General features: G+C 43.3%; 1 protein-coding gene across 3 annotated transcripts in view; it reads right to left on the bottom strand.

The window, feature by feature from the left end:
• The window catches only part of GALNS (galactosamine (N-acetyl)-6-sulfatase), a 48,891-nt gene continuing 24,079 nt past the window's right edge, over positions 1-24,812 (bottom strand). For all 3 annotated transcript variants that reach the window (XM_005235456.4, XM_027783941.2, XM_055818500.1), the window contains 3 exons: positions 17,028-17,149; positions 6,009-6,126; positions 1-2,719 (listed from right to left, as the gene is read on the bottom strand). In XM_005235456.4, the coding sequence (XP_005235513.1) occupies positions 2,633-2,719; positions 6,009-6,126; positions 17,028-17,149 (327 nt within the window). In that variant the 3' untranslated portion in view covers positions 1-2,632. The remainder of the gene's footprint in view (positions 2,720-6,008; positions 6,127-17,027; positions 17,150-24,812) is intronic.

The following is a 24,812-nucleotide window of genomic DNA, read 5'->3' as shown; positions in this document are numbered from 1 at the left end:
AACCATGTAATGCAGTTTATTTTTTTTTCATTAGCTCTTCATCTCACAATTTTAAAATCTGTACATCTTTGGGAAAGGCATTGACTTGAAATTCTTCCTAGCCATCCAGCTGTAAAACTACTGTTCTTCTTTAAATTGAAAGCAGTAGCTTCTTCACGTTAAGGCTTGATCTTTTATAATAAATGGACATAAAGCAGATAATAAACAGACATCAAGTCAATTCACTTAGAGCAGCCAGCTTTCTAGTGCAAAGTTTACATCTAGTATCTATGCACTGAGGGATTATTTCAATGAGGAATGAGGACTCTGTGTGCTGGCTAACCAGACAAACAGTGTGTGTACTGAGAACAGGATGACTTGTCCAAGCAAGTCACACAGACAGGGGAAAAGTGGTATCTTCAAAACTGCAAGCTGTGAAAGAGTAAAGAATGAAGCAGCAGCCAGCCATGCAGGGGATGCAGGGTAGCAGGCATCCAGTATGCTCATGTTGTGCATACTGCAAATGCTAAGAAATGAGAAACATGTCTGGGCTAGTGCTCAGACGATGAGCTGTGATCCTGTGATGTGATCTCTCAATATGCAGCACAGAGAAAGACAAAGCACTGTTAGAGTTCGCAGCAGGTATGTTCACAACTATTTGAGGGCTGACAAGGATTTTCAGGGAGTTGCAGTGATGGACTCCCTCCTCTGGTGGTATCTTTATCTGCTGATAATAGCCAGCTGCAGGGCTCTGAACAATTCTGGGCGATGGAAGCACTAAAGCAGAGGTGGACCAGACCCAGCAAATGGAAAGTTACTGGTTTTGTCCGGTCTCCTGTGCTGACAGATGCACATGACTGCTGCAAGCCCTCCCACTGGTCCTTCTCATACCAGCATCACTGATCAGACTCTCTCAAGACTGGAGTTATCCACACTATGTCAAAACAAGTAAAAATGTTATGGATGAAGTAGGAAACGCTTTGATATAATTCAAGGCCAATTAAGAACATCGTAAGGCAGCTAAGAAATTTGGACTATAAACAAATGCCATTTGCAGATGCACAGAGATGCAGAGGCTCTGCCAGCTGATGAAATATTGGCTGTGATTTCTGATATGTGGAACAGTAAGAGCTGACTCAAGTGCTGTTCTTACTACAGTCTTACAGGATTACCCAGCTTCACGAGATATACACTAGGAATTACTGTGGAGGGGATTACAGGTAGCAAAAACCATGGGAACAGAGAGAATGAGAGCATTTGGGATTACAGGGAGGGGAAGGACAAGCAGCTGAGAAGCCTGCGGCAGGCAGCAGCACAGCAGTTACCACAGAAGCAGAATTCTCAACCCATCGAAAGCCAGCCTCAAGCTTTGCTTGGGAAGAAAGGAGGGCTGTTTACAGGTATAGAGCACCTCGATTTTTCCCAAGGCAGCACAGTGCCAAGCGGAGAAGGCATTTGTACTGTCTAAAAACACTGGAGGGGTAGAAGTGGAGCTGTGAGTGGTGCAAACAGCATGTTCAGGGGTGCTTCTAGCTGCTTCCCTGAAGCCCCAGAGTAATGTGGCCTGGTTTTGTTTGAGACACATTTATTAGCAATAGTGAAGGGCGTGAAATGGGCTCAAAAGCAGATGAGAAACTTGTAATGTGAAATTGTGCGAAGGATCGGCATTTACCATGAACTTTGTTTAAAGAAGCGCTACACCCAGGCTGTGGAAAGTTTGCTCAAGAATTCCTCAGAGAACGAACACTGGAAACAGGGTCAAGAGTTAACATCTGATGTAAATGGGCATTTCTGAGCCTGCAGTTGGCTCGGCCCAGATCATGAGACTAGAAGCACGACTTAAACCATATTTGGACCCACATTTTTGGAAATGAAGAAAACCCCTGAAATGACGAGCTGACTCACAGCTCCCCAAGAATGTGTTGCACACCATCAATAAAGCAATACTTACATGAACACTCTCTTCAGTTTTCTTTACACCATTACCTAGGGAATGTTTGCAGTCACAGATGGAAGGAAGGCAGGGTGTTCTTCCTGGGGCCAGCCCCTCAGCTGGGAAAAGGAGGGAGCACTTGCTTGCACTCAGCAATGCACAACAGCGGTCTGGGCCTTACAGCTGCACCCAGACTCGCAAGTTTAGGAAGAAAGGAAAAACAAGTTGGTGTCCGGAGTTCACAATGGAAATCAAATGTTAAAACAACAAGTTACAGGCAAACAAAACAAGGGCAGTTTGGGCAGGGTTTTCTGGCGGCTGTAAGTTTCCTGAACAGTCCCCCATGGCTGCTGTTGGGGCATCCGAATTGAGCAATGATTTGAGAGAGCAGGTGGGGTGAAGGAGCAAGAAGAAAGGTGCAGCTATGGCATTTCTGAGGTGGTGACAGAGATGTGGTTGTCCAGAGAGCTTTTCCAGTTGCAAGTCTTCACCGAAAAGTTACCATTTACGGAAACAACTAAAACAACAGAAAAGTACAGGCTAAACCCTGAGCACTAGCAGTATAAACACTGGCCCTTTTGGAAGATCAAATGATGATATCATACATACATAACACCCTTCCTGTGTAAACAGGAGTGCCAACATGAGAAGACATGTTTTGTAAACTATGTCCAGCTGGTTATAGCTTTTCTGTGTAGTTCTTGACGGCTGCAGAGAAGATCAATGAGGCCAAAAGCACTTCTTAGGATCAGACTTAGGTGGTTTCAGGCACTTCCCTAGCTTCTCACAGCCTGGAGGAGACCAATTCTGTTAAAACCAAACAAAGAATATACAGAAAGATGAATTATACCAAGTATCTGCTAAGCCCTAATCCTAACCAACCCTTTTTGATCCTCACAAAGATGTTCTTATGCCCTGCTTGAAAAATGAAACTCCTCTTGCAGCTGATGCTCCCAGGCTCATCAACATCCCAACTTCAAGCACTATTCAAGAAAAGCTTTGGGAAAGACTACAATCTACAGAAGATGATTCTTTCATGGAGCAACCAGACCATGAGGTTTTGGTGAAACCCCCAATTTTCCTGGGATCCAGAAAAGAGTTACCATTCTTAGCACTAAGATATCCATGCACTTTCTTGAGGAAACAAGCAAAAAGCAATAGAAGGCCAAGGGTGTGAGAGAGATAAGAATGCAGGTATTTTAATGAGCATTTTGATGGATGAATTCATGAACAGATAGAGTAGGAGGCATTTATGAGACAACTACTCCAGTGCATGCAGAACACAACTATTTTCCTCCCTCGTTTCCATGTTTCTCGAACTTACCTTTCTCCAGCATGTGTACAACAGAGAAATGATGTTAGCAAGGAAACCTACGCAAACCACAGTTTCCAAAAGGATTAACAGAGGAAGGAATTTATCAAAGAACTTTTCCAATTTCAGAGGGGTTTTGCCATTTAAAATTTGGGACTATGGTAATGTGAATGGCAGGTTACAATTCCCATTCTGCCTTCAGAAATCAAAAGATTTTTCTGTTTTTCCATTCATTTTCTGTTCTTCCCTCTCTGAAGGTCTATGCATCCACGGGAGATTGCTGCTGTCACCTATTAAGGGTCAGTTCAGCTCTGACCTATTGCCTTTCATTTTACTTATTTTTATCCTTCAAGTCATTTATGTTTCCTTGCAATTAAATTCCTATGGAGGAGAAGAAAAGCTTAACGCCAGAAAAAAATACCAGAGGAGGTTTCTATTCCATACAGCTGACAACAGATGGCAGTGAGACACCAGCTATCGCTGCAGAAGGAGCAGACCACAGCGGGGAGCTTTGGAGGAAGGCACCTCACTGCACTCAGGGCTCCAGACGGTTTAAGAACAATTAATGCTGTTTTCTAAATCCGTTTCTCAAATTTAAAATGCACAGCCACCGCTAGAAATGTCAGAGGTCTGACCACATTGTAGAAGCAATAGAGATGCAAAGAAACAAATGAAACGTTTTTGCTTTTGAAAAAAACCCGACAAATCGTATCTGCTTCGGTCTTGAAGTCCAAATCGGTTTTCCTGGATCTGTGCTGTAAGTGCTGAGAGCCTTGAGGACACCATGTGTGCTGCAAGTCAAACGCACAGTCAAGCCAGCATGGAACAATTGCATGGAGCAATTTTTCCTACACTTCCACAGGAGGAAAACACAGCAGAACTGGCTCCACGGGAGCTTCAGCTACACTGCTAGTGGGATACACCACAGACGGGCCAGCAAACACCTCCCCTGCTCAGGAGGGCTGAGGCTGCTGTGCTTACATCAATCCCAAGACTGCAGTAGCTACAAAACGCTACAAATCTGCTTTGCTTATGTATAAGTAAAGACAACTCTCCTCTTCTGTCCCAGAAATGATATTGAATACCCATATCAAATAAAGAGGTGACAGAATTTAGAAGACAGCATTAGGCATAGTGTTAGTAGGTGATATTTATCTGCCAGCATCCCCCAAAGACAGATTTAGGGCCTCACCAACTCCAGCAATACTATCACTCCAAAAAGATTTGGTTATCTTCATTTCTGGTCTCAAAAGACAACAATTTGTTGCCTGTTTATTTTAGTTTTGTGACTGGGTAATTAGCCTGTTAGGAGTTTACATAGAACAGAAAACTAATAACATTTCCTGCTGGGATTTGAACATTTCTCCTGGGAAAGCCCACCGGGAAGGGCTTTCTGCCTCAGACGGCCTGAAATCTGGTTTGGGCTCGGCCAAGCACTGGAGCAGTCATTAGCTGTCTCTTCTTGGGGCTGGCCAAGCCTTGGACATGGCCATAGCAAAAGCAGAAGTGGCAGCCCATGGTCTGCAAAACTTCTACCCAAATGAGACAGAACAAGGCACGCTCAGGGAGAAGACTGATCCTCAACAGCCCGGTAAAGAGGACTGGAGTACGGGACAATGTATGGGACCTCCAGTTCAGCACTTTTTCCATTATGCAACCCAAAGACACTGTTTGTTGACAAACAGGGATACCAGATGTTTTCACAGCACCTAAACACACTGCACCAGGGTAGCCACAAAACAGCAGAGCACGCCTACAATTTATGAACAGTTTCGGAATTGGAGTTAGCACAGAAGAAATGCCTTTCCAGTGGAGGTCTCTGGCAGAAGCCAGGCACTGGGGAGAGTGCCTGAACCCAGAAAGTCCCAGAGGAACACAGAACAGTGTTTATTAAGGGAAAAGTTGAATAATGAAAGAAAACAACACAGAAACAATGGTCCTTCAAATCTTTTTCCTACTTAACTTCCAAAAATAAAAAGATGTGACAAAGCTAAAAAAGATCTTTGCCTTCTTACTAAGGAGACACAGCTCCACATTTTGTACTTTTCTGGCTGGCTGGCGATAGACCCTAAGCAGCAAGCACTGTTTGTTTGTTTCAGATTATTTCAATGTCAGAAAGATTTTGCCTATTACTATTTTGTGTCAGTCTACAGGCACATCCCCTTAGACTACACAAACTCTTGTAATCTGACAACTTTACCTCCTACAAACTATCCAGTTTCTTTCCCAGGTTCTCAACAAACCAAGAAGCATTTGACAGGAAAGCCAAACTGTAACTTTCCAACGTGCAATTTGAAACAGAAAACAGAATTTAAAATGCTTGTTGCGTTTCAAGCCATAAAGACTTTGGAAAAGTCAGGCATGGGTGGAATTGGAAGAGTCTGAGCAAGACCAAACACACACATCACTGAAAAAGAGCACTGTCCCAGTCCCACCACTCTAAACACAGAGGACTTCTGAGGTTTGAAGAAGGAGATTAGAAAGAAGAAGGATTTACAGCTGTAGATACTGCCATACCTCTAAGGAAGGAAGCCACAGAATTTATCACAGCACATTGCTAGACTTCCCAGACCTAACCCCACTCTGTATGAACCTTCCTATGCCACTGTGTTCCACAGGTAACAAACAGGCCTCCTCCATGGAACAGCCAGACAGCCCTTCAAATGGGCAAGTGTGCATCTCCTCTCCATCCCTTCCCAACATTAGGTAACATTTTATAAAAGCCTTTACAAAATGTATTTGCAGCTAAGGATTCTCAAAAATATTTTTGCTTTAACCGCTCACCATGACAGCCTTGTCGCACACGTTCAGCTGCGGCTCCCCTGGCACCATGGTCGCCTTGTGCTGCTGGACAATGACAGATATTCGCTCCATAGCCCTCTGGTATTCATCACTGGCAAAACTAGAACATGAAAAAAAACCCCAGACATTATTAGTAGGGCTTCATACATGGCATCATTACAGTGTTCATATCACTAAGCAGGGTCAGAAGACTTTTCCTGGGTCATAGTAAAGGAGTATGTAAACATGCAGTGGATACTAACTACCCACATGTTCCTAGGGGAGTGAAACATCTGGGCTGACAGAGTCCAGCTTGGCTGGGTCTGGAGGCTGTGGGTCTGAGATGCTCTCCTTAGGGCAGCAAGGATGGCAGGTGGCTTGCCTCCCCGAAGCAGCACATGGCTCCTGGCAGATCATCTCAGCATGTGGCTTCAACTTTCCAAACTGCCGGCCCCAAATGCATTGCTTCCTAGTTGGGCAGATATGCTGCAAGCTTGTGGTGATTCCCGAGGAGGATCTTGTTGGCAAAGGTGGCATGTACAAAGAAGGGTGCTTCTGGGGTTTTCCATAGGCTGTGCCTTAAACAATTATCAAGGGAGACTTGCTAGAACAGGACAAACACCTTGCCAGACACATTAATACACAAACAAGTTTACTGAGACAATCCTTCCAGTGTATCACACAAGAGGTCACCCAGCTCTCTGAGCATTCATCCTCCACTCTTCCAAGTGCTTTTCTGTAACACGTGCATCACATAGAAGCATTTATTGCAGGGAAAACAAAGGTAATATCAATATTTTGTTTTTCAAGAGTGTTCTCAAGCTAAGGGGTTCAAACACAACCACCGGCTAGTAAAACTTCATAATCACCAAGATTAACTAATATTATGCAAACAGGAAGATGAAGAATAAGAATAGAAGTGACTTGTCCAAGACAAGAATATCTCCTTCATTTTGCAACATCCCAGGGTTCTGCCCCATCTACATTCTTCCATTGCAGCTTTTATTATTCCAAGCTGGGACCCATCTGTTATGCTCCAAGCCCTCATACAGGGTTATAAATTACCCAATATTTATCCACCCGATTACTCCAGTAGGTACTTGTTTAAGTGGTTCAGAGTGTACTTCACTAATACTTCAAGTATTTCTAAAATGGAGGATAACTACCCAATGATCTCATTTTGTCCATCACCTTAAGAGTCACTTAAAAAACAGAGAGCGGCAAATTACTTCTGAAGATAAAAGAAACAATGCAGCCTGGTCCTGACCTCGGGCTCCCTTTGCTTACAATCCAAGCTGGCCACCAGCCCCACGCTCCAGCTAATTTCCTTCTTTGAAAAACAATCACATTTTAAAGCCCAGCAATGTGCCAACAGTTTCCAGTAAACCCTATAAATATCACATCTCGGCAGCCATCCAGAGAGAAGCTGATTGTGGGGATGGGCCTGAGCTTTGCTGATAGAGAACCGGAAGGGAATTTGAAATGACAAGCTTGAGCAAACTAATCTGTTGCTCTCACACCCAGCTAGCTGTATCCTCGTGGAGAGGCTATCACCGAGACCGCCTGTGTGATCTGTACGGACCACCCTGACATTTAGACTGTTCTTGCGAAGCTCCCGAATTTGCTTGCTGCTCTCCCCACTCATCCCACCTTAGCTCTCACAGCAGCCAGCTGCTTCCTCCTGCACTGCCCCAAAGACCACTGAAAAATGAGGGACAGGCAGAAGTCTGGGAGCTGCCAAAGACCATCCATCTCCGCCTCACACCCTGCTGAGGACAGTCAAGGCAGCAATCACTTGGCTCAGCCAGTGTTGCATCCCGGTGGCACAATGGCCTTTCAGTTTGGTGAGATTTTATCTGGAAGCCCTCTGGTCGCATTTCAAGTTCACAGGATTGCCCGCCCAGCAGCATGCTTGAAAAAAATCAAACCCGATTTTTAAAAGAGGCAGAGAGGGTTTAAAGCTAACCTGTGTTGACACGCAGAGGACAGCGAACATGGGAGAGCCTGCACATGGAGAGAAAAGGCTGCGGAGACAAACACACCGAGGGAGTCTGCCCAAAACCGCAGGCGAGTACCAGGGATGCACACAGCACGTTGGACATCTGAGCTGGAGACTGGGTGAAACGGGGAGCCAGAAACATTTTAAAGCCTATGCAGTCTAGTGATGGAAACAGAGATGAAACACAGTTTAGGGAGACACGTGTATTTCAGTGGTTTTGATTTCTAATGCACCTATTGTGCCATGATTTGAAAGCTCTTGCAAACCTGAGCTAATCACATCTTATTAAGATCCTCATATTAAGGATTAATATGAATTAATACATATTTTAATCAATTGTTAGAGTATAACAGATACTCTAGATATCAATTACTTAATGCTTCCTACTGCTGCTCTTGTAACTACGTAATGTGTTTATTTCTGTCACATACTTGTGTCACCTCTCCAGCATTTAAGAACTTCTTTTAGAAGTGGACCCATAAGATAATGTTGCTGCTAACTAATTAAGCTCCACGGCATCTTTGCAAATATTTAAGTGCTAAAGAGATAGCCCAATTTCATCCATCGAAATGGCTTTTCATACATAGGATTCCAAATTAGCTATAATCTGGACAGACCAGTAGAAAACACAGCTGTGCTCTGGATAAAAGATAAACAATATGTTGTCATGACTGCTGCTTTTTGCTCCAAATATGCCAGTCCTGTTGCAACGAGAAAAATCTTTTTGCTATAATCTTAACTACTGCATTTATCCACAGCATTGTTGCTCATTAGCAACCTAAGACACGTGAATGCCGCAGTATAACAAGTAGGCTCGAGTCATTTAAATCATCTTATTGCTTTAATTCCCATGTTCAGGACACTCCTGGCTTTTTCAGCTAGCTCAGCAGTGACAGAAAATCTTGGCCTAACCTCAGCTCCTGGTGTTTTTGAACTGCTCTCCCCTGCAGCTTCTACACTTGTAGATTATTTCAGCACTTAGCATAGGCTGAACGACTTCCCCAAAAGCATGATAGAAACAGCTTGGCACATATAAAAGACTCGCCCTTCTCACATAAGTACAAAGCTGGCTAAAGCTGAAGAACACGTATAGATTATGCTCCAAGTCATACTGCTAACCTATAAACCTTGTCTCAGTAGGGCTTAACATGCTCTTAAGCTGGCTAAACCTGTTGACACTAGCTTAAAACATATCCGATTCCAGCTGTCTTCCTTGTGGTGAAGTACACGACAGCGACAGACCCCGAGTGCCGTAAGGTGTCATTCAATACTGGAAGATCATCACAGATCGTCTTCAGATGCCTCCATTGATCACATGAACAATCTTCCTCATCCTGACATGTGCCAAGTCTCTATGCATAGCAGGGGACAGCAATGCCTGCAGGATGGCACTGGTCCTGGGCCAGCATTCACGTGGTGCTGGCAGTGGGGCTTGGTTTTCCTGACTTGGCCCCATGCAGATCCCCATTCCTCACCCCCGAGGAGCTCAGGTTTTGCTGAGACAAACCTGTTTATCTTCACAACATGCACCAAGATCCACGATCCATGCAGTGATTTATAACGTATTTACTGACTGCATATAGGGGGTTAAAACTGCCTCCAGCCCTACGCAAGAAGTGCATTTTGAGACAAAACCTGCAGGAGAAGAGTGCCTTTAATCTGTATGTAAGATAGAGATAATTACTTCGTGGTAATCAGTCTGAGTTGTTAACAGAGCTGGGAACTTCTCCTACATGGAGTTCCATCATTTCCATTGCGTATGCAGCGCTGGGCTGCCAGAGCAGGGCTTGCTACATTCTCTGTTCCAAAAAAAGATGATATTATCTATACAGATGTTTGGGCATTATTGTCTGCATGAGGATCCAGACCTCACTGCCTCCGGGGCATGCTGCATTTTGTATTCTAGTTCAACAATCCTGAGGAAGGAGAGCTGGGAATAGCACTGGAAGAATGAGAGGGTGAGCAGGTGGTGTTGTGAGGAGTTTGCTAAAAGAGATCCCCCAGCGTACATGAAATTATTCCACACTCAGAATGAGCGAACAGAGTGGACAAAGTCCAGGGTCATTACACTAATTGACACTTTACCTCCGGGAAGTCTCTGGAGATCCAATCAGGGCTGGATTATGAACACTGGGTCCCAGGCACAGGTGTGGCCTGTGCTTCCTTCATTTAGTGTAATTGTGCCTTGGCAATCTGTTCCCATCTCCTCCCTCCAAACAACTCCAGTGTAACCTGCTCTGCTATTAACCCCACCATGCCCTACGCTGAAATCCAGGTTCAGAAGAAGAAGGGTTTGTCTCACACGCTACTTTTGGTGGTAGAGCTTGGGTTTACTCTTCCAGTCTTTCACTTTCAGGTCTGCTAGCATCCTGAGCTGTAAGGGAGAGGGCGATTCTCCATCATCATAAATACACCCTCAAACAGATCAGAACTGGAGCACGTTGAAGAGCCTTTTCAGCATTTTTTGCAATCTGGATCTTGGTGTTTTATACCTTGTCCTGATGATTCATGTATGGGCACAGTGCAGTATGTCTATCCTGGGAGTGACAGGACCATGTTGTTATTGAAAGGAACGTAACAAAATGGGTATTATATAGTGCGCTTCATGGAAACCTGACAGTGGGCTCTTAATAGCAGCTTTCAGATTTATAGCATGTTTTACCAGATGCACACAAAGTTATGGGAAAAGCATAAAACATGGGTAATTATTTGCATATTTTACTTCCTTCCACTGGAATTATTTTCATTAAAAACATTATTTTTAATTGTGAAATACACCCAGATTCAGGTAATTTGATTTTATAGGTTATCAGTGCTTTGAGGCTGCTCAGCCCTGTAGTATCCAAGTCTTGATCTTGTCTTATTATTCAGTCTTCCTCACTTCCTCTCTTCTATTACCAAGTTTACTTGCAATTTAAAGTCTGCAGAATGCATGAAGCAGACAACAGGTTTGGGGCTCTGCTGCTGAAACGTGGCAACTTGCAATTACTGGAGAAACTCACAGGGCCAAAGGAAAACCAACAAGGAATCAAAGCAAAGTCTGAAGGGTGCCCCATACCCTAATCCACCTCTCTGGTCCAGCAGCATCTGCAGGACCCAGATGCAAATACCCCCAAGAGGTGTGCGGCATGTGGCCAGTCAGCCACACAAATACTTGGAGTGCTGATGATGCCTCTCACCTGCGTGGATTCTCTAGTGGTATCCACAGCCTTCCTTGCAGCAAGAGGATGTGATCACGCTGACCCTCCTATCTCGTCATCTATTTTCATGGAAACTGGAACTCCTCAGCTTTGAGAATCTTGCTTTTCTGCTGGATTTCACTGTGAGCAACCACATTGCAGAGGGGATAAAGGCAGTGACTACGTAAAGCCTTAGTCTCTGCGTGGACAGGCAACAGAAAATAACGACGATCCATCTGACCCTCCTGCCAGTTGCTTCCGTGGTATTTTTGAATCATAATTTAAGCAGAATTTTCTTCAGGCTACTTTCTTGAGGCTGTAGCACTGCCTGGGCCTGTCTCTGAAGAACACGATACCCATTTCAAACTGCATTTTGCATTTCTGAAACTGGTTCATATGGCTCTTTCCTTCTAATATTCCTTTTTATAAAGCATCACTCTAGTTTAGACAGTTACTCATCAAAACACCTGTGGGCTGCTGGTCTGCCATGATTAAGCATGAGTTACAGGTTGATCAGCTGGCATGCCACAATGCAGAGTGCTGATCCCGGACTGGGCAAAGAGCAGCTATCAGTTGAGACAAGTTTGCCTCCATTCTTTGTCCCCAGGCTACTGACTGTTCTCTGCAGACATATTTTTTTCTTCAGCCCTCTTCCCCCCAGGGCTGGCTATGTACTGGCTGTGACACCTGGCTTGCGTACTTCTGAAAACCTTGCTGCGTCCAGCCCCTGCATGGTTGATGCTCCACGTTTTTACTGGCATCACTGAGGCTCTTTATCCATAGCTCTCCATGGTTTCCACAGTTCTAGGAACACCTCAATGCCACCTCTTCTGTGGCAGCAGCTAATTTGTCCCTGCAATGCAGCTGGTACAATTTCCTCCTTTTTCAAGATGAGGAGTCAGCATCTCTCTTGGGCAAGATTCTGGCTTTTTGTTATACACATTTTTTTCCCCTGTTCTGCACCTTCTCTCTGTTCCCCGTAGTGAGGTTTCTGCTCTGATCAGGAAGGTGAGACTGGCAACTTCTCCATCAGATCCTTTCCCCTTTAGCTTCCCTTCAGGAGCTTCTTCCCTTATTTTCTGGCTGCATAACCAGTGCAATTGCCTCTCTGATGATTTCCTGGATTTTCCATCTGCTTGAAATAGGCACTTGTGAGCTCTCTTGTTAATTAATGTGTTCTAAAATAATTATGTTCATCAACCAAGCCTTATCGCTTCCATTTTTTCCATAATAGTAAAATCTATCGCCCTAAGTAAAACACAGGTATTTTGATGTTCAAAAGTTAGTAAACTCAGTTTTGAACAGAGGCTAATCACTCAAAGCAGAAGTCACTACTAATCTGGAGTATCAACAAGCTGTGAGCATGCTGTACGTACTTGTTACTAAAGCTTTGCAGCTCTTGCTCAAACTGACAGAATTTCAGAGATTTCTGTTATAAATTATCTTTGCAGCTATGGAGTCTGACTCAAAACACTTTCTACTTCAGTCTGCATTAGGTATTTTGTTAACTGTATCTTAAGCTGTGCCAGCTTTTGCTATATATTATTGTGTTCTTCCTGACTGGCAATGAAATATTTTAGTAAGGGTGTGTATAAACAGTAATCTGTGACTTGGGTAATAAAACTGACAACTGGTTGTGAAGATGTTACTAACAGATAATTTTACTGAACTTGTCACATATGGTTTGAATGAAGAAACAAGTTCCCTGCGTGGTACTTGGTGGACACACAATATCCCAAACATAACACAATTCAGTAAAGGAAAAGACCCATCAGGTCTTTCAGTTCTGCATTCTGATAAATTTGGTAACAAGGGCACCCCACAGTTTGAGTGGTTTTGTACGAAGCAAAAACCCCTAGTAATTGCATCTAGGGAGGAAACAAAATACTGCTTAGACTTGGGGGAAATGCTTCTGCTTTGTGTGCTGCCTAACATGCAATCTTACTTTATTTTAAAGTTGAAAGCTACCGGCAGGGCTTAGGGTGGGGGGTGGGGGGAGGCACGTAAAGAGACAGATCTTCTATCTCAGCCTACATAGATCTAGTCAACCGCTTGGATGACAAAAGATACAAAAGGTTCACTTCTCACTACAGAAGGACCAGATAACAAGGTAACTCTTACTTATGTAACAGTGCAGTTACACTACCACTACACAACCAAAAGGAAAATTATTTACCAGTAACCACACTTCTTTGACGTATATTACCCATATACACCCTGGTATTGCAGGTGTTCCTATTACAGTCACCAGTCACTCCAGATGCCAGTTTTGCTTGGTCAGTACCTGCAGGCGCATTCATGCCCTACCTCACCCTGCAGCCACATAAATGTTGAGCTTGTCCTATGGTGCCAAGTTTCTCTCAACGCTAGGAGCCCAAAGTCCTGCAGTCCTCAGGAGAGTCCTCCTCCTTCCAAGAGGGAGGGAGGTAAGAGGTTGGTAGTGAATGTATCTGATGCTAGCACTGAGCATGTCAGTCCTGAAGGTCAACTACAGGACAGGGATCTTGCTCCATCCACTCTGTTGATGTGATGTTGTAAATGTGCTGTCACCTGGGCAAGCTCAGGCAGTGTAAGAACCGTAACATGCATTTGGCACTGCTATGAATCCCAGCTAACAAAAAGCAAAGTCCATGGATTGGATTGCCAGGGGGAAGTTCCAGTCCAGACTGTAGAGAAACAAGAGTAATTCTCTTCTGGGGAAACATCAGTAATTATCTTTCAAGGTGAAGAGGTAAACACAACTGTCCCCCCTGGCAGAAGCTGGGGTCCGTGCAGGAGGCAGTCCAGCCAAAATCAGAGGGGCAATAGCAGGAAGAATCAGTTACAACCCTGTTGGGTGGGTCTGTTCCTAGAGTCAGATGTGGGTAGGGATGTATGTGCAGCCTTACATGAAGGGGAACATAACTGCAGGGTGCCATATGGCTCCGAACTGCCAGACGTGTCCTCAACATGATGACAGGACCTGCCTGTAATTGCCTGGCCAGTTTTTCCACTGCATGAAAAGTGCTCCAGTGGGAGATAAGCTTTTGCTGATAGTGTTTCCAGGCAGGCTCCAGGAAATCCAGTGAACTGTGACAGGAAGAGGAAGGACTTGTCCTGCTTCACCATGAAACCCAGGGAACTGAAAACTTTACATGCCGTCTCTAGATCCTGAAGGACTTCCACCTTCAGTGATCCCTTTAGCAGCCAGTTCTCCAGCGAAGACTGAAAAGGCCAATCCCCACGTTATTAGATGAACTGAAATTGTAGCCTTGAAAAAGTCTCTAAGTGTGCACAGTGTCACAACCAAAAGACATTTCAGATGAGACTAGCTGAGCATAAGCACGCTGCAAGTCAAGAGCGTTGCTGCAGCTGACTGATTTGTCAGACGCCCTGGCTCGGAGATCCCCTACAATCCTAGAACAGTCCAAACACATAAGCAGTAAATCTCTCTGGAAGTGAGATGTGATGCCTGGCCTTCACGTGCAGCAATGAAACCTCTCACTGGTGGTTTTGCATGTGACCCCACTCCAAACTAATGAAAATCAAGAGATATAACAGATTATTGAAATAATTTTAGGAAGAAAAGTCTACACTAAAGTAAGGAATAAATGAAATCAAAATTGAGCAAAAGCTGGCAGAAAGAACAAGGCATCAGCGTGCTATGCTGCTGTTCCACAGCAGCAGGAAAACTAATAAAATCCAGTACAGGTTTAACAAAGCAAAATGGTAAAAGTAAATTACATAAAAGAGGGAAAGGTACCAATAAATCGGGGGTGCAATGCAGAATTTTCTAACTGCTTTGGCGACATAACAATGCACCAGAGCAGCCATGCTGGTGAAGGAGCTGTACGATATGTCCTGTTCCTCCAGGGCTGCAGGAGGGTGAACAGAGGAGCGTGGCTAACACAGACTGCAAACACACAAACCTAGGGCTGCAGCACAAGCGATATGAGCACACCCAGCGTGTACGGACAGACAGATGCACGCTTGGAGGAGAATGCTGGATTCCCTTCTGAGAAACATTAGTGTTGGGACTCCCAACAGGCTGTCTGCCAAGGGGGATAATTAAACCAAATAAAAATACACAACAGTAACAGCTCCACAAATGAGGATAATTAAATTACCACATTTGATATAGGAGACCCACTTCCCATGAGTTTTCCATTGTGACCAGAGAGGAGACAATAGCAACAGAACGTGCTGCAGAAAGGAAGATTCATTTACTAAAAAGAGGCTTTCTGTTAGGGTCTGCATATTAAACATCACAGCTTTCCATAATCATGTCATAATCTCACCATAAAATTCAATCAAAGCAACAGCTTGTGAATGTCCAGAAATCAATGGAACTGTATGAGAAACGATTGCAGATCTAACACTGGAATTTATTTCAATGCTCAGTCCATGGTGGTGGTAAAGAACATCTAAATAACAGGGAAGCAGGTGTCCTGCCAACACTTCTTAGGGAAGAGCCCCTTTCGCTCACATTCAGAGGAAACACAAAGAGTAGGCGAACTACAGTTCACTTCATGCTACCCATTTGTTTAATTTTTGGAAAAAAAGAGGTCACTTCTATCCACTCATCTTCCTAAACCAAAACAGTTGTTAAACTGAACAGGGGACAGTCTTATCTGGAATCCCAACCCAGTAATGTAGTTTCACTGAGCTGAATTCAAAATATAAGAGCTGCAGAATTTGCTTTATTTATTAGTGCTGAAATGCAATAGAAAGCAAGAGCTAACGTTCTGGGCTCCTGAAGAACTTTATACACTGCATAATGCACCTCTAGGGTGCTCATCTGTTAAGTGAGAGAAGTGAAAATATTTTTCCTCTTCTCCTCTCTCTAGTGAAAACACTTAGTGGACAGCACAGGCTCAATTCTTTTGAAAGCAATGGAGCGAGTGTATCCACTCAATTATTTAAAACAGTTGAGTAATTGCAGTCCTGTCAGCTCAGAAAACATCTCTCTGTTAAAGCTGCTGCACAAACCCATTTCTGTGCAGGCAGTCACAGCAGCACTATTTTTTTCTTTATTTATTTCCACATTCTCCAAGTTGGAGACACCGGTGAGGGATGAGGCTGCATGCCCCTGTTTACAGCTAGTTTTGCTGCAGGGTAAAACTCAGTCAGTAGAAGGAAGGAGGGAGGGAGGTGGGGACACCTTGGGAGCTTTTTTTGGAGGTGGCAGGTTTATAAGTGGGCTGTGCTGGCTGATGACTACATAAATCCCTACAGAAATCTCTCAGGGCATGGTGTGTGCCAGAGATAAATATTACAATAGTAGGCTTATAGCAAAATGGATTCAGACAGCCAGGAGAGTCCAAGGATGGAACAGGATTGGGAAGAAAGTCCTCTTGCTAAAGAAGCTCTTCTCTGGAGAAGCTCCTTTAGCAGGTGCTAGGAGATAGGAAGGTTACCACGTTTGCCAACCACAGATTCCAATGCACAGAGGAAAAACACGGCAGTGTGCAAAGACCACTAGTAATTTCTTCCCTAGCCCCAAACACACAGAGAATCACAGCTCTGATGCGCATGCTTGCCAGCACCACCACTTTATTCCACAGCTGTCCTGCACTCAGTCCTGTCCTGTCCTGTCCAAAAGCATGCAATTTACAAACCTTTTTTTTGGGTTGTAGGATACAGAACAAGAACAGACTGACAAGTCAAGCCATGGACACGTGCACATCCATATAACCTGATCATTTGAAAACAAAGGGTTGTTCCTTTCATTTTACTACTCTCACCAGTAATGGCTTCCTGGGACAGTTTTCAAGCAGATTGCAAGAAACAGTTATCAAGGCAAATTAATTATACAAAGCATATGCTGACAGTGCTGAGTTTCCACGTTTTCATTAACTGGCTCACCTTAATGGGTACTTCTCTCCAGGGTCCCTCCCCAGGTGGAAAAGAAGTGGCAGGGTAGTGTGCTCCTCCTGCGTATGTGTTGTCACTCCAGAGACATTCTGCCCGGGACAGAAATCAATGCCCTGCGGTGAAAAGGAGAAAGGTCATCAAGGGTGAAGCAGGGGAGGGAGCAAAATTTTAGCTGATGCCACTTTCTTCAGCACCTTGTTCCAGCATACCCACAACACCCAGAACTATTTTAAACTGAGAGCCCACTTCAGTCTGCAAAATGGATTCTGATCTGATGGTGTAAAATAAGTTGACAGTGTTGGCATCACACTGACGTAAAAGCTGAAGCAGGCCTTACATTCTTGCCTTATAAAAAAGTAATCTCTATAAAATATTCATTAAAATGAAATGGCAAAACAAAAGACAAAGAGGTGAAACCACTTAATCATAAAAATTCTGCATGTGGAAAGTTATCTTCTCTTTGGTTTCTATGGCTCTGAAATAACACAGAGAGCATCGGATCACTTGGCAGTTCTCATCAAAAAGCAACAGTCCCAGGGGGAAACATCCAGCCAAACCAAGGGGCATCACCCTGAGAGGCAATGGGCACCTGCTAGCCTCCCTGAAAACAGCTTGCCAGCATCTGACAGCAGACCTGAAGGATCTGTTTTGATGAAGAACAGAGCAAATCTGGATAATTTTAAAGAAATGGGTGCATTTGTTGATCCGATTCATAGCAAGCTGTTACTGAGGCACATCGGGGCTGAAAGAACTGTATTGTCTGGAGATGTTCCTGTCACTAACATTCAAGTCTACAGGGTTAGAAGCTGGGATAATCCCAGCAGTGGATACGCAGGGCGCAAGTACTGGGACTCTTCCTTTGCTAGCAGCAATGGGTTAAAAGTACTTGCCGGCCACAGAGGGACAGAGCGAGCCACCTGCTCTAAAGTCCAGCGCAGCAAGCAATCTGCATCTGCCCTTGCATGCCTTGCCAGGCTGCATCTCGCGAAGCCCAGCCAGTTATTAGCCAGGTGTCGAGCTCCCTAACCACCTAGAGCCTGGCCTGCAGTCTTGAGGGCTAACAGAACCCATTTAAGCCCTAGGAATAGCAAAAAATGCAAAGCACTAATTTCACTGAATGGCAAATAAAGCAGGGGGCCCCATAGGCCAGCAAGGACTAGCACCAAATGAACTTGTTAAAGCTCAGGTTTACAATTCCAGCTAACATGCTGAGCTCCTTACAATACCTCAAAATGCCCCGAGACACGGACACAGACATGGAGAGAAGGTAAATGGGAATATTTCAATGGAGGTGGGAAAGCAGCTCTAGCATTTGCTTATAAAACAAACAAACTGAAAAGGCTCTCTACAGATGTTGGTAGGATTTGATTGGCAAACAATTTTCTAAAAATATCCTGTGTTTTTAATGGACAGCTGATCAGTGGAGCAGTTAATATTCTGCTTTTCAATAAAGCAAGAAGTTTAGAAGCCCATGAAATCCCATTTATCTGCACAGAGCTATAGATTCCTGAATCACTGACTGGAAAAATAAGAGAGTTGCTTGATAGGTTGTAGTGGCCTACTAATAATGGACTTTAAATGGATACAAAAATGATTGACCTTTCCACCTTGCAATGCCACAGGCCTCTGAAACACACAGTGAAAAACAGATTATTTTTTTTCCTCAAAAGGAACGGTTAATGAAAAGGTATCAAAGCCTACATAACATCCAAATTATAATTTGGATGCAAATCAAACAAGCAATTTAATTAAGAGCCTGCTAATTGGTACAATGCTCTTCAGCTGCAAATGCTTTAGTTTGAAAGAAGATTTTAGTCTCTTGGGTATTTGTTTATAGAATCCTCTGTTTACATTTTATCTTTTGTTTCCCATAAAGTCCTTGTAGCTGAGACTCCAGCACACAGCCCAGGCTACATCCCAAAGGCTCCCAGGAAAGGAAGTGCTGTGACAACTTGCCTGATGCCACTAGCCAAAAGCTACCTGTCTTTCTAATCTAAGCACTCAATACCCTTTTCAGAAGTAGTCTATTGGGGAAAAAATAAAATAAATTAAAAAAAAAAATCAAGCATATCGTTTTATGATATTGATAAATAACACACTTAAAATATGGCTGAAACCACCTTTTACATTTCTAAGGCCTTTCTATATTCATAAATAAAACTGACTATTATTATTTTTACATACTGTGTAACTGCCAATATTCAGCCCACAGAGAGAGTTTAAATTATTTTCTACCTGCTCATCAACAAATGAGCAAAAAATAAGACATAAAATTATATTCTTACACCCCTCATCAAGGCATTGTCCTGCATCAAAGTAATACATTACAGATACAAGTATGAGCCTAGTCTTCTGTCCCTTTGACAGAAAAGAATATTTAATTTATCATCCATAGCTCTATGCCATTCTGTTTTGTAAGTCAAAGCCTTTTCAGTTCTCAGGATGGGAAGAGAAAAACCAGCTATACCAGTGAACTGAAAGTCTGAGGTCCCCAAGTCTGGATTGCTTTGCTTTTCTGGAGCAAAACCAGTGTAAAGTAAATCTGTTTGAGATTTAAGAAATATTTAAAGATGAGACAATCCACACTCTGGAGCATCTGGACAATGCCTGTGGTTGTTTGGGAAGCATGTAAATTTGGTCATGTGTGGTACTGGGAGCTGGGGCAGAGGGACATGCCAAAACTCCTTGTGTATGCCTTGGGTAGGAGAGGAACTGCCTTCCAGCTCTGCTACCCCAGCAGGCTGCGGAACAGGGCTGATGAGGAAGGGGACTGTCTTCTAGACGATAATTTTAAATCATGTCACCATTTAGGATCATTTCTTGCCCTTCATTAAACAAAACTTTTTTACTTTTTTTTCTTTCTTTTTTTTTTCTGGTTTTTTTTTTGTTGGGGTTTTTTTTTTTTTTTGGTAAAAGCCTGAGCCGACAACGTGCCTTGTGGACCCAAGAACACTGCAGGCTTTAACAATAAATGCAAATGTGCCAGGTTCCCAGCAGCAGCAAAAGCCTCATCATTCCATAGGCTGCAGAGGAGCTCTCCCCATTTACACCAAGGGACCAGCTTCAGCTCCCTGGCATTGTCAACAAGATGGCAACTTCACCCAGAAATAAAGATATGTTCTGTCTGAGAAGAGCAAAGAGGTAGCTATGCCTGCCCTATCACCAGGATAATAAACCCCAAACCAACTACCACTTCATCTGCTGTTATTTCCTTCAAGCTAGTTATTTGTCAGACTGTTAATGACAGTATGCAGGGGATCAATAGCAAGTTAAAGCACATGCCTAATATTTTACTTTGCACACCATCCACTGTAATTTGCATGTTCACAGGTAACACTGATCAAACAAAGTAGAAAGATCACTCCTTGTGTTTAAGCAAATTCTTGGAGCTTTTTTCCTCAATTACAAAAGCATGAAAGCCAAACCAGAATATCCTATCTGGAGTGGCTCGATGCCTTCTAAGGGAGCCCATAAAAGAGCATCAGATGGCAACCAGAAATAGCTTAGCTCCTGCACCCAGTCTCTTACACAGGCGCAGTATTTTGTACCACTGTGCAGACGTGTTTGCTGCAGGACAAATTCCAGCAATTATTTTAAAAAAAACCCCAAACCCACATTTCCTGCAGATCAGGTAAACCTTTCAGCGAGCACGTCTTTCTGCCCTTCTCCCCAGCAATCATGTAACCTGGATTGTTTTTCCGTTCCTAAAATCTAGCAGCTATTGGTTGCACAGCTTATGCTTTAATTTCCAGAGCAAATGGACCACAGATGCTATGTCAATATAGACATGAGACAAATACAGCTGGTTGCCAGTTTGGGCTCTCCGCCAAGCGATGGAATCACCACTTGTGTTAACGTAAGCCCTCTGGCAATTCGTCACACTGGCGCTATCCCAGATCCCTCCGACTTGACAAGCGGCTGCAGATTTTGATAGTGGCGCAGCAAATCTGGGGTCTGTCTCCTGGTCATGTCTCCTCATTCCGCCACACAAAACCCAGAGCGGCAGAACTGTATTAATATTGGAAGGAGAAAAGAACAGCAGTTAATTAAAGCCAGGAACGTTGTTTCTCGCTGCTTGCCACAGCATTGGGTAAGTGGTTGTTCTCACTCGCCTGGCAATTCCCAGCAAAAGCCTCCCAAACTGGATCTCTGAATGACCAGACACCTGAAAGTGTGACTGCCAAGCTTCAACCCTGTTGAACAAAAATTGCTTCTAATGTGTTAACTGTCTGGAAGAGACCCCAGAAGATGGGCAGATCAGCAAGGCTCCAGCGGCTCTCAAGCAGAAGCGATCAATGGCTAGCTCATATGCTCAGAAGACCACAATCAAATGTCATTATTTGTGAGGTTCTACTTGACTTCACATCCCCCTTGCAGAAAAGGCTTTATCGATCCCTTCACGTAGAGGAGAAGGGCAATCAGACAGACTGCAGCAGGAATAACCCCTTTGGCATTTTACATTAAAACAATAGGGTCTTCTGGCAGGCACCTACACCAATCATTTAAAGACACAGGAGCTCTCATGAAAAACCACTGAAGACTACTAACAAGATACTAAGCTGACAGCAGAAAGGTTGATGTTATCAGCCACTCTCCAACAAACTGAAGGGCGTTTTCCACATTTTTTTTCTTAATTATTTTTTTCCTTTCTTGCACCACTGCTCTTGGAGGGCACAAGAACTATTTTCTGCTGGATAGTCTCTGTGGCAGGCAGAAGGAAATTTCCTTTCTCCTGCCAGCTCATACTCCTGCCTCCTCTACATAGCATTAAATTAGGCAATTCCTGAAGGACTTGCTAACTACTCAGATAAATCCATAGAGAATACTCATTTTTTCCCCCTGCTTTCAGACCTCTCCTGAACAAGGAAGGTGAAATGTACCTCTCCCTTCAACCCAGTGGACAAAATAATTCATAACAATGCAGACTCGGCGTGCGTATTTGAGGAATGGGACGCTGTGCACCTGGCATCATGGCTCTGGGCATGAACAGCAGTAAAACAGAAACGCCAAGTTTGCATGATCTGTCATGCACTTTGCAATCCAGTTCAAATTTGGTAATGAACAAGCATGACTTACAGGTTAAAAGGACGGATGGTGAAAGCAACAAGAACAGCATTTTACAGGAGACTTCCAGTAAAAGTCCTGCGTGTTACACCATACAAGAGAGGGATCTCCCCAGCTTTATCCTTAGTTCTTACTTCCGCTCCAACACACAGTGCATGGCTATTTTTATCACTACTGATTTTTTGCTACCAGAAAAAAGCTGGTCAATGATGGCGGAAAAGCTTATGCACTGAGATCCACCAGTCCTAGAGCAACAGGGAGTCAGCCCTTGGGCTGGAGGAAGATCTCTCTCTCCCCACCAAACTATTTACAATTTTTCTACTATTTAAAAATATAAACACATTTTTCAAGCAATGTTTCCTTTCATTTACCTCTGTCCCACTTCTCATGTCTTGAATGTCAGAGATGTCAAACTATGTAAACATGAGCCACCTATATGAAAGGAGATGGAAGCCAGGTAAACAGACCCAAATAAGCATCCTATGCAACCTACAGGACAATGTCCCACAGAGTGCTTACACTCACTTGCTTCTGTTGAGTGAGCTTTCCCTTTATGCTTTCAAGAGACTAACCATTCAAGAATGCAAGTTACCAGAGTAATCAAGTTAAGCCAGCAGAAAAGACAGCATCAAGGTATCCTCCAGCACTGAGAAAGATTACGAGACTTTATGACAGGAGTCAGACTAGAAAAAAATTGCTTGAGGGTTAAAAAATAAACAAACAAAAAATAGGAAGAACAGAACAGCACACTTCATCTTTGTGAAAGATGACAAATTTTAATCCCAGGCCATAAGGCAGAGGATGCAGACCAGTAAGGGCATGTTAATGTCATGGGAGTCTAAGATGACTGTAAACCTGTGTACTGCTTGCATGGGATCGTTCCAGTGTAAATATTCCAAGTGCCATATGGAGAGAAGCATTTATATCCCTTTCTGCTTTGCTAGGCTTTGCTTTCCGTAAACTGCGTCTCTCCGGTACATTTTTATTTGTGTATACATATTTTATTACTTAACTAACTTATGCCACAATGAAACACATAGCTTTCCAGGTTAGAGGCCAAAATTGCACACATTCCTTCTAGTTAATCCTGAAAGACCTGGTAGTCCTAAACAGACCCAGGACATGCACCAATTTCATATTTTCCAATATCAACATGAAAACATGGTTCTGGCTGCTTTAATGCTATAATCTCATCTAAAAGTCAAACAAAAACTCACAGAGTGTGCATTAAAAACAGCTCAAGTTTTCTGTATCAATGATTTCCCACACTGTCAATTAAGGGAATTCTGAAAGTGAAAGAAGGTTTGGCTAAAACATGCCATGTATCTGTCAAAATAATGAGATACTCAACTACCCATAAAACAACCCTCTTAAAAATTTGCAGACAGCTGTTTTGACACATCTGGCCAACTTCAGATCTCTTTCAAATGGGTGACATGCCAACCAGATACACTTGTTTATTCCACGTCTGAGTTTGGACCTTCACACAGAGAGAGTATCATATTTGGAAGTTTACTAAGTCATCACACTGGATTCACAATATGGTAGGAACCCATGCTAAAGATCATACAACAAGGCCTCATTAGCTGAAGTTCTACTGGGATAGCAAATCAAACTTATCGAACGGCAAACCTGCCAACAGTCAGAATTCCTAATGCCGCAGACGTGCTTGTATTTAAATACATTTTTCAAATTAAATTAGCAAACAAATTGGCCTTTTATATTCTGGCAGCGTAACTGTAGTCCAATATCAATACAGCTGGGAAAACCAGTCACTAAAAGAGGCAACTGTATTGTAAGGTGAGATTACAGGTCTCCTAAAACAGGAATCAGAACTGTAGAACTGTCCTGCATTCTGATTTATTCCTATTTTTAAACTTGCAAGGTTTATAATTAATGGCTTGAGGACATGAGGAGAATTGGAACAAATTTCAGTCTCGGCTTCCTCTGCATGTTGTTAATGGCTAGCCTGTCCACTAATGTGCTCCAATTTTACCCACATCAACCACATGTGATACAAGCTGCAGGAAAGCAAGTGAATTTTTAATAATCTCTCTGATGTACAGTATAATTGCTGACTTTTATCAGACAGTGGTTAAACAAAGACTTAGAAAGAAATAAATATTCCTTAATTGCACAACTGCCATTGCTCACAGCAGGAGAGCCTTTGAAATGAGTAACTGGTCCCCATTATCACAGCTACACACATACTCAGACATGTACAAATAAGTTTAGATCAACGCAGACGTTTATTTATTTCCCAGCTAGGTAGGTAACTGTGTGTATGTGCTTATATGACAATGGAGAGCAAATAACGTGTGACATTATCTTCCACACACATGGGAAAAGCATGCCTCTAAGCCCATTCATGTACCCATACACACGTACATGCAAGCTCCCAGTGTGTCTCACACAGGGAAAATCCTCCACACCGTGCCTCGTGTGATATATGGGTTTTACTTGCATACTAACCTAGACAGATATGTTATCTCATTTTAGCTGCGTAGAATTAGCATTGAGACAGTGTGCAATGCATTTCTGGAGCCAACCTTCCTCCTCCTTCCTCTGTGTAAAACAGAAACTTTGATTCCTGGAGCATTACAGTCTTAAAAAGACAAATGCACATATTTACAGCCCTGAATGTAAATGACTCCCTTGGAGCTGACGTTTCGTTCTACCCCCAGGACATCCCAATGAAAGAAACCATGCACT

This window comes from Falco peregrinus, chromosome 14 (genome assembly GCF_023634155.1).
Source record: "Falco peregrinus isolate bFalPer1 chromosome 14, bFalPer1.pri, whole genome shotgun sequence".
In the NCBI taxonomy this organism is placed as follows: domain Eukaryota; kingdom Metazoa; phylum Chordata; class Aves; order Falconiformes; family Falconidae; genus Falco; species Falco peregrinus.
This window is presented reverse-complemented; position numbering and strand designations above follow the sequence as displayed.